The sequence below is a fragment of the Etheostoma spectabile genome, chromosome 8 (assembly GCF_008692095.1).
Source record: "Etheostoma spectabile isolate EspeVRDwgs_2016 chromosome 8, UIUC_Espe_1.0, whole genome shotgun sequence".
NCBI classification, from domain to species: Eukaryota; Metazoa; Chordata; class Actinopteri; order Perciformes; family Percidae; genus Etheostoma; species Etheostoma spectabile.
In genome coordinates, this window is record NC_045740.1 from 32,420,310 (window position 1) to 32,430,193 (window position 9,884).

Below are 9,884 nucleotides of genomic sequence, written 5' to 3' on the forward strand. Positions count from 1 at the left end.
CGTGTGTGTTAAGAAATGTTATATTTATTGCCCCCCTCCATCTGTTAGAGGAAATTTAAGCCCATGGTTTCACGGTATTGCAATTAGAGCTTTTCAAATGTATAATTTTGAAATGTTTTTTTTTTCCATTGAACACCATGTATTTTGTTTTAAACACACTGCACACTGGCAGAAACTTCATTAGTTCAGTAAATCATCATTCCATCTGTAGCCTGAATCAGAAAAAAACACAAGTGACAAAATAGATGTGACATGGTTGTTTTTCAGTTTCACACATCCAGCTAGCTTTCATCAGGACATGGTCATTTCCCACTCCGACATCTGCAATGCAGGAGAATTCATCCATGCTATACTGTGACTGTTGTCATGATGGAATTCAATGTAATAAAGCAAGGCTGAACAATTTGGGGGGAAAAAAATCGAATAGCCATTTTTCTGCCAGATATTGCAATTACGATTTGATTTGCGATTATTATTTTTAAAAGTATAGCTATAGTTCCTTATTACATGGCTTGGTGGAATTCTTAGGCATTCTGCGGTCTGCTATTTCTTGATGACAGACCGTTGCTAAATATAACACATCGTTGCCATGGACGTAGAAACATATATATATATATATATATACTGTTACAATACAAACCAAATCGGTACCCATGTATCATGAAGGAATCGAATCGGACCAATAAGCCAATAAGCATATCGTCCCAGCCCTAATTAATATACTCACAGACACCATCGGTTTTGTCTGCAGTGCGTGTCCACGCCACCTGCCGGGTCTCCATGATGACCTGGACAGTGAGCCGCTCTGTCTTCTGGCGAAACACCGTCATGACCACGCCCATCTCCAAATCCCGTTTGATCAGGATCTTCTTGTACTCCGTCATCTCGCCCAGTTGCTCCTTGGAAGCCATCTCTGCAGCTGAGACAGGACAGGAGACACAAAGACTTTCATTCACAGGCAACTAACAACTGCACTCTGTGTACTTTACTACGCCCTGCACCACACTGCACCACCCTGCACCCCCCTGCACCACCCTGCAGCACCCTGCTAGCCCCGCTATGCCCTGCTATTATTATTATATTATTCCTAGTCAGCCACAGACAGCCTGGGTCTGTCCCAGGTTTCGGCCTGTAAAATGGAAGTTTTTCCTCGCCACTGTGGCACCAAATGCTTGCTCATGGGAAATTTTCCAAAAAAACACCCTACATCAAGGGTCTTTTTGACAGCCGACCAATGACAGGCAGAGTAGCCAGACCTGTTGTTTTCATAAGAAGAAAATGGAGTCGCAGCCAGGGACCTTGCTTGGTTTTAAGTTTTAACGTTAGCACCGGTCCACATCGCCCTCTACAATGCTGGGGCAGTAGCAACAGAAGACACTCTCGGCTGCTTTCTGGAACCAAAACGCTGCCGGTTTGTTTTTTACTACAGAAGCGCCCTAGTCAACTTTTTCTTGTAAAAGTGTGAACAAAGCCTTAGGCATCATCAGGGTTAAACGTTGGACTTCCCCCGTGTTTCTGTGTGTCTTCTCCAGCTCTGGATCCTCAGATCTGCCATCCACGTTTCCTCACGTACAATACAACAGCAGTATTAATATCACATGCAAATGTTAAGAGCTCCGAAACATATCTTATAGTGATCATGCTCTCGTTCTGCCTCACTTCATTTTGTTATTATCAGACTTGCTTCCCCATAATCCAATATCCAGTACACTGTATTAGTTTATTTCTTTATGGCGTTGAGGAAGTTAGATGAGTATTGGTGGTGATGGTCCCATAGACAACATCATTAGACTGGACAGAACATTGGTTATTAAAAAGCACAACTCTACTGTTGCAGTCCCGCCATCTTACCAGCAAATGTGTCATCCAGTGAGTGGATGACAGTTTGGCTTCCCATGAGCCCGTGCGTTCTAAACAGACCAGGAGTTTAGTGTAAAAGAAAAATAGTGTGGGTGCAGGACGTACTAGTGGAGATGAGGTACAGCATCAAAGGTGAAAATGATACGTCACAATATTTAACTTGCAAATGAATAGAGATCTCAAAACAAAACTGGTAACTACACTATGTTAGGAAATATCAATAAAAATGTACTGTGAACTGTTTTTCTAGGATCTTTCTAGCCTAAATATTCTAAATATTCATTGTGTGCCTTCATCTACACTAAGATATATTACAATGTAACATAATATAATATATTAAAAATAATGTAAAACCTTAAATGTTAAAACTAAAAAGTGTTTCAATTAATGATTAACTGACAGAACTATTCCTCTGTTGTACCTGCTCACACCTAAACCCTGTGGAGGGCACGTCCCCTTTGGGATCACACACACACTCATTTCCTCATACTCATGCTGCAGCAATACATAACCCAAATATAGCCATATATGTTCACGTCACGCATGCAAACGCCCACGTCAGGAAAACCAGTGTTTATATGAAATGAGGATGTGATGATGCACTGTGCTCAATTTCAACATATACACAGTGAAGGAATGCATATGTCCACGCACTTAGCAACTTTCTGGTTAAGGTTAATAAGATCACACTTCATGGGAATTTAATTTGCATTTTTGAAATTGCACTTAAATGGGTCCATGGGCATTAAATGCATCAGACAAAATAAGAAATGTGACAAGAGGCAAACCACTTGTCCGTGGTGAAATCAGCCCGAGGACAGAGGGACAGCTGGGACAGCTGGGACCACACATTGGTCCAGCAAGGACCTTTTTAGATTTTTTAGGCTCAACCAAAAGTTAGTTCTACCACAGCGCTGACTGCAACCCCACCTATTTATATAGATTAGAGTTGCAAGTAAGCTTTGTATTTAACACAATATTCATATGCGTTATTAATATTTACAAATCAAAACAGCTGTAACCTGTTTATTTTGAAGCAACAGGTTATTGAATAGCCATAACAAAAGTATAAGGCTGTTGTGTCTGTCAGTTTGTTATGGCTTCTAATGGCCAAAAACTCTTTGTAGTTCTAATGTTCACCTGTGAGAAAGTTAAAGCAGAGGTCATACTGTGTTCCTCCGGTCCCACCAAACACCGTACAACCGGCGGATGGTACAAGCTCATTTCATCTTAAATGAGTTCACATTCAGGTATGTGGGACAGGCTATGAGGTAAATAATTTGGTTCCAACCCACAGCAACCTGGTTGGCATAAATGTGTTAGCTCTAGAACAAATCAACCAGTAAACCTGGGACTCATGAGGGGCTCCACCCATGGCTGTCAAATTCAGCCAATAAGATGAGCAGCTCTAACCTATAGCGTAACCTCACTACCGAGACTTAAAACTTACGTTAATATCAAACACGTTTGATTTTGTCGGAACATTAAGCCAGGAATAAGAGTTTTATGAGCACCTTCCAGCGAACGACTGAAACGACTGGACTCTACAAGACTCTCAGGAGTTCCTTCCGATATAGGACAGTGGAATCGCTTTAAAAGCCGTTGGGTGTACATGGGTATACATGCAGAAAGATTTCCCCCGATGACATTCCACTTTTTATTATTTTGACGTGATAAACAACACGTCAGTGCATCGACCCGTCAAACACACACTGCATGTAAACGGGAATATCTGTGGAATATTCCTTTTCTTTTAAAGATTAGTTTTAGGGGCTTTTCCCCTCATTAGGGACAGTGGAGAGACAGGAAAGGGGGAGAGAGATGGGGGGGTGACACCCAACAAAGGGCTGCAGGTCGGATTCGAACTTGGGCCAAGATGGGGGGAACGCTCTTATTCCTCTTCATTAGCCATGTAAACAGCTTATTGGAATATGGGCAAAAACGCAATATTTAGTGTATGTAAAGACAGTCGCTGCTTGTCCAGACAACATTTAGAAACTCTGTCTACAAACTACTGCATGCAGACATTCAGACGATGAAATAGCACATTATCAGAAAAAAGGCAGTTTGAGTGCTTACTCTGGGGGAGGAGCATTTTAAACAGCTCCACTTCATTAGATTTGATGCGTTTATAAGGACAACACACATTAATCAACATTTCTGTATATGGATCAAAAGAAGAGACATGTCAAACACATGTAATATTTTATACAATCATTTGCTATCAATACAGATAGAAAAACATCTCATAATTCTATAACCAAGCCCAGCATTTCTTTAAATATTATATTATTATAACCGTCATGAAGGAATTATTGATTTATTCGTATTTGTATTATTAGTATTAGCATTTTACCAAGGTGGACCTAATAAATTGACATCTGTATGTGCAGTATATCACTGAGAAGCTTTATTAAAAACTGAGTAAAATGGTTGTGCATGGAATATGTGTTCCCAGTTATTCATCCTGTATCTGTTATGACTGTTGTATGTAGAAGGGGAGCAGCTAAAGGGGTTTCAAATAAAGGAATCCAAAAATAAAGCAATACCAAGCCCTTTAAGGTTCAAGGGGAACTAGGTAAGGAACATAAAAAATAATAAAAACGTTTTATACATAGATGTATATACATTCATTCATGGTAGAAGTCATGCCATTTCTCCTGTATCTCCATTTGTTTTCTTAACTGTTTTTTTAAGCTTCCAAGCAGAGAACCAGCGCCACACACCAGAGCTGAAGTACTCCGATATACAAGTAAAGGTCTGGAAGTATCATCAGAGGTAAGGGATGAACTAGTAACTAAAGTAACTAGCAACTAAAGTAACTAGTAACTAAAGCTGTCAGATGACTGGAGTGGAGTAACTAAAGTAACTAGTAACTAAAGTAACTAGTAACTAAAACTGTCAGATGAATGTAGTGGAGGGGCTCTATAGAGAAACATGTGGGGGGGGGGGGTGCTCTATAGAGACACCTGTGGGGGGGGTGGGGGCTCCATAGAAAACCTGTAGGGGGGGCTCTATATAAAAACCTGTAGGGGGGACTCTCTATAGAGACACCTGTGGGGGGGCTCCATAAACCTGTAGGGGGGGGGGGGGGGGGGGGGGCTCTATAGAGACACCTGTGGAGACTTGGCATACAGCCCGATCCGGTTATAGTTAGGGCATAAAATTGAATATTGTGAGGGAGTGAGGAGTCGCAGCGTTGCCTAACCCGGCCCACCTGCTTCTCGTCATAGTTGTCAGATTTATCTATCATATAATCAAGAATATAATAAAACTAAAGGGAGACTTGGCATACAGCCCGATCCGGTTGGGGAGAGTTCTAGCCTGACCAGGCTCCTCTCTTTACCCTGTCTCTCTTGGTTTTGTTGTAATAGTTTTAGACAGCTGGGGACTTCTTTTGATACACTGATCTCCTCTCTCCTCTATCTTCCTATCTTTTCATTTATGTGCATCCATGTCCCAGAAATGCCTGTTACTAACCTAGCTCTGGGGAGTCATTCCCCGGAGTCCTTATGTTCTTTTTTCACCAGCATGTTCCCTTGGATCAGAGAGGCTCCAAAATCAGGGTAGCAGCTGTCGCCATGGTCCCGCTACACGTTCTGCGGTGCCAGGTTCATCTGCTACACTCTGCGGTGCCCAGCTACGTCCTGCTACGTCCTGCTACGTCCTGCTACGTCCTGCTGTGCCTTGTAATGCTGCACAGCGTCCTGCTATGCCATGAACTACTACAAAGAACTTCTACAAACTACTAATTTTTTCTATTTTTATTGCCACTCTTCATTCTAACCCCAACCGGCCCGTCAGACACCGCCTACCAAGAGCCTGGGTCTGACCGAGGTTTCTGCCTAAAAGGAAGTTTTTCCTCTCCACTGGGGCCCTGTTGCTGCTCTGGAGGAAACTATTAGAACTGTTGGGTCCTTGTAAATTCTGGAGTGTGGTCTATCTGTAAAGTGTCTTGAGATAACTCTTGTTATGAATTGATACTATAAATAAAATGTAATTGAATTGAAATTGAATTGAACTGTAAGCAAAAAGTGAGAAAACAGCAAAGAAATGGACCAAACTGCATAGCGCCCCTTTAACTACAGTACTGGAGTATCTGCAGCCTACTTAGTTACAGTCCACAAACTGAATAAATGTACTAATACCACACTGTAAAAATACTTACAAGTAAAAGTCCTGCATTGAAAATGTTACTAGAGTAAAAGTATTTAAGTAATCTCAGCAAAATGTACATAAAGTATTAAAAGTAAAAGTACTGAATGAAGAAAAATCCTCCCATTTTAGAAAGTGTAAAGCATCCAAAGAGTTTAATGGTCTGATGATTCGAGCTGGACTGGGGGTCTATGTTGGCTGGTTTACATTCTAGTAATTCAAAAGTGAGAGCGCATTAGTTCCCTCGACCTCTGCCGTTACCATGAGAAGACATAGGGACCATGACAGCCGGTGGACCGACTCCATGCTGAGCCATGGACCCGCCGCCGGTGAAAAGCGGATGTCTCCTCTTCTAATTTAGGTCCCACACGGGCAGTTCAGCACGGAGCCGTGAGACATCAGACATGTGAAGAAAGGAAAAGACTTACCTTACAAGGGACTTCGATATTTTCAGCTCTGCAAAGTTGCCGCTTGTTTCCTATCTGCTCATGATTTGAAAGTCATGAAATGAAGCTGGAGAGGATGTAGAGTGTTGACAAAACGCCAGCCGCAAAACGGTCAGTTCCTCTATCTGTGTGTACAAGGAAGTAAAAGTTAACTTGCATTATAGTCAGAGCCTGCAAGTTCGAAAAAAGGACCGGAAGCACGGACGGTCTCTATGCAAAGTGTGAGAGGCAGCAGACGAAACTGGGAGGCCTTCAAAACTAAAGCTTTATAGATATATATATATATCCTCCCATAAACACATATACAGTACATACATACACATACTTCAGTGGATGACCTGCTCACACACAGACTGACAGAGAGAGAGAGAGACAGACAAACAGACTGCAGAGTGCAGCTTTGGACACAGAGACTCATTAACACATGACAGGTGGTTCTCAAAGTGCGGTAAGGGGACTCCTAACTGTCCCTTAAGGTGGTCCAGAAGGTCCTGAGACTAGCAAAAATGATTTTATTAACTTGAAACAATCAAAGAAATACATTCAAATAAATGAGAACCAAAAAAAAAAATATATATATATATATATATATATATGTTTGTGTGTGTAGTAGGGTGTCCCTGCTCTGTCTCTCTTTTAGCTATGGGGTCCTTGGGCTAAAAAGCGTTTAGAGTATATTTCTGCTACCCTATTGACCTTATTGATACCCATATGAAATAATGAAAGGTGCTTTACAAGTCAAGTTTGACTAATTGATAAATGCTGTTGTTATGAACAGTATTTTATGTGGCTAGGCTAGAATAATAAGTTTAAGAGCATATGAGGTGAAACCGAGCTAAGCACATATTCACGTTTTAGGGAATAAAATAATAAAATCATTTCCATACACAAATAAAGACAAGTCTAAACCTTCTTTATGGAACCATGTCCAGCGTGCTACCGCGTGAGTAGCTGTAAGATTATACCGGAGATTTGCATGGGTAACTTGGCTCCGTCATTTGCATGATAGCAGAACAGAAGAGGACGGGGATCAGCACAAAGTCACCTTTCAGTCTCTGGGCGGGTAGTCAGGATGTCAAATCGGGGATCTGATTATTTACATGTTGATGCCAACGTTTTCCAGCCTGTCTGTCAGACGTGATCACATGAAGACAGAAATGGTCACAGCTCCCTCAACTGAGAAACACAAGTGAAAGTTGAACCTTCTAGACCCCTCTTACTGTAATACAAGCAACACTCGGATACTGTTTTCACTACACACAAACACACACACACACACACACACACACACACATACACACAACATCCTACATCAACTTTAAACACTATATTCAATAACAATAACATTGAAATTGTTGTAGGAGGCAATACGCATAATTCAAACTGCACAATTGTCCAAAATAGCCAGACAGATGCGGTTCCAATGTCTAAATGGTCATTTGTCCTACTACAGTGCTACAGGTACATACTTTTATTACTGGGTCCGAGGACATAAACGCCTCCCCGTGCCTGTGATGTTTTACAGTGCTGTGCAATTGGTCAGCAACTAGTTAAACTTATTAATAATTTGTACCACACTCCCATTGAGTTGGATGCAGTTCCTCAGTCTAAGTTGTATTTGATAAAACTCATTGGCTTACTGCAGTAAGACAACAGAATCACATCTGCATGGACGATACAGGTCTATTACCATGATAATATGAGGCATTCCTCTATTTGTCTTTACAACTCATTTCTCATCTAATGTCTGGGTCATAACACATGAAGCAAGCAACACGCCTTGAACAAAAAAATTAAATAAATAAACCATCCAGTAGCGCCTCCATTCTGTAAAAATGAGTAGTTTGAAGAAGTTGTGTCTCTTGTATTCATGAAGCTTATCCAAAGCTGTCAGTTTGAGGAGGGACAAAGTATTTAGAATCCCTGGTATTTGAATAAACAGTCAATTTCAAGTCTTGTACTGGAGAAATTCCCTGAATAACTCCTAAACTTCTCCGATAGTTAAACAGCTTATGAAGGATCTCATTAGTCACATGTTCGGTGAACTAGTACAGTAGATAGAGAATGACGTGTATGTCACAATTGGTCATCTAAACCTGAAGGTTTGTCAATTTTGCAGCAATAAAATAATCAGTCACACAGCAATTCACAAGTAGGCTTTTCTTAAAATTGCCTTAAAGGGGACATACCATGAAAATGTCCCCTTTCCCAGTGCTGGGCATCCATTTGGATATCTGGAGTGTCTGCCAAGCCACAAACTGTGAAATAAGACAACCCATTGCGTGTTATGTGAGCTGATGAGATTATTTTCTGATCTCATCAGCTCACATTAGCCCCAATTTTTTAAAAAGCATTTACATGTGTAGAAACCCAAAACACAAGTATGATCATGAAAATGAGCATGATATGTCTCCCTTGAGAGGATCTCAACCCCCCCACTACAACCAAGACCCTTTAGGATATTTCCATGTATTCTTGTACTGTTATACATAACTATAAATGGTGTAAATAACTGTTTAGTTGTGCTCACTTTTCTCTTCCTAATACTTCAGTTCGTGGTTTCAATAGAGATGGCCTGTCAATGTGGTTGACTGAGGCAACTGCGGAGAAACAAACTGCTTCCACTGCTCCTTATCTGATGCATTTGTCTGTGGTAAGTCTCGTATATTTGCTTGCTTCGGTCAAACACCAGTGCAGCTTGGATGAGATAAGATTGAACACACCCATGGCACGCTGGTCCCTTACATACTCATGATGAAAGCTGGCTTGAAGCTTTCACACTCGTAGCTTTCAGTTGTGTGTGAATGGGTCACACCAGGCTTTTTAGGCCTCGTTAGCATGGTTTATGTTGTGATGACACCTTCTCTAGCCTGCACCATATTTAACAGCAGCTGCATTTTCTGTGTTGAAGGCTGAAAGGCAGAGAAAGAGAAATCCAATTTGTATACAGGAGACGTCAGGTGCAAGAAATATTGTCCAGCTATGTGAGATGACAAAATCCCAACTTGTGTCAGAACCAGGTGGAACAAGAGCCTGGATGAGTTAAGACTGTTTTGGTTTTGTTGCTCTTCACTGCTCCTAGTCTTCCTCTGGCTCCCTGAGGCCCTGGCTGTGTAGAGTCTTCCCTGCCATCTCCATCATGGCCTGGACCTCTGGATCCATATCCAGGATACTCTTCTTGCCCTTCCCCTCCTCACCCTGAAACACAAAACATACACAAATACCATGGGTTTAATTCTTCATGTTCTAAAGGAAACAGCTGGAATGTAAATGAGGTTCTCTATTTGTGGTACGGTTAATTACATGCCCAATGTGCATGCCAACTAGTCTGGCTATCAGCAGACCAAGCCGAGCTCAGTAGATCTGAGACTGAGCGTTGGTCTGGGGAGTCTGCTCTGTATGAGGAGGGGCCAACAGCCATAG

General features: G+C 41.5%; 2 protein-coding genes across 5 annotated transcripts in view; both read right to left on the reverse strand.

Annotated features, from left to right (window-relative positions):
* The window catches only part of LOC116693374 (1-phosphatidylinositol 4,5-bisphosphate phosphodiesterase gamma-2), a 29,180-nt gene extending 22,023 nt beyond the window's left edge, over positions 1 to 7,157 (reverse strand). The window contains exons 1-2 of one of the 3 annotated variants that reach the window (XR_004332914.1): positions 6,444 to 6,677; positions 728 to 919 (exon numbers count right to left, since the gene is read on the reverse strand). Coding sequence is in view for 2 of the 3 variants with exons in the window: in XM_032522299.1 (XP_032378190.1) it covers positions 728 to 911 (184 nt within the window). In the remaining variant the exon portion in view is untranslated. Of the gene's footprint in view, positions 1 to 727; positions 920 to 6,443 lie in introns of all 3 variants that reach the window. The other 2 variants (XM_032522299.1, XM_032522300.1) reach the window with 2 other exon arrangements.
* A 196-nt stretch (positions 7,158 to 7,353) lies between these two features.
* Positions 7,354 to 9,884, reverse strand: part of LOC116693427 (MTOR-associated protein MEAK7-like) — a 13,836-nt gene continuing 11,305 nt past the window's right edge. For both annotated transcript variants that reach the window (XM_032522411.1, XM_032522410.1), the window contains exon 9: positions 7,354 to 9,659. In XM_032522411.1, coding sequence (XP_032378302.1) covers positions 9,540 to 9,659 — 120 coding nt within the window. In that variant the 3' untranslated portion in view covers positions 7,354 to 9,539. The remainder of the gene's footprint in view (positions 9,660 to 9,884) is intronic.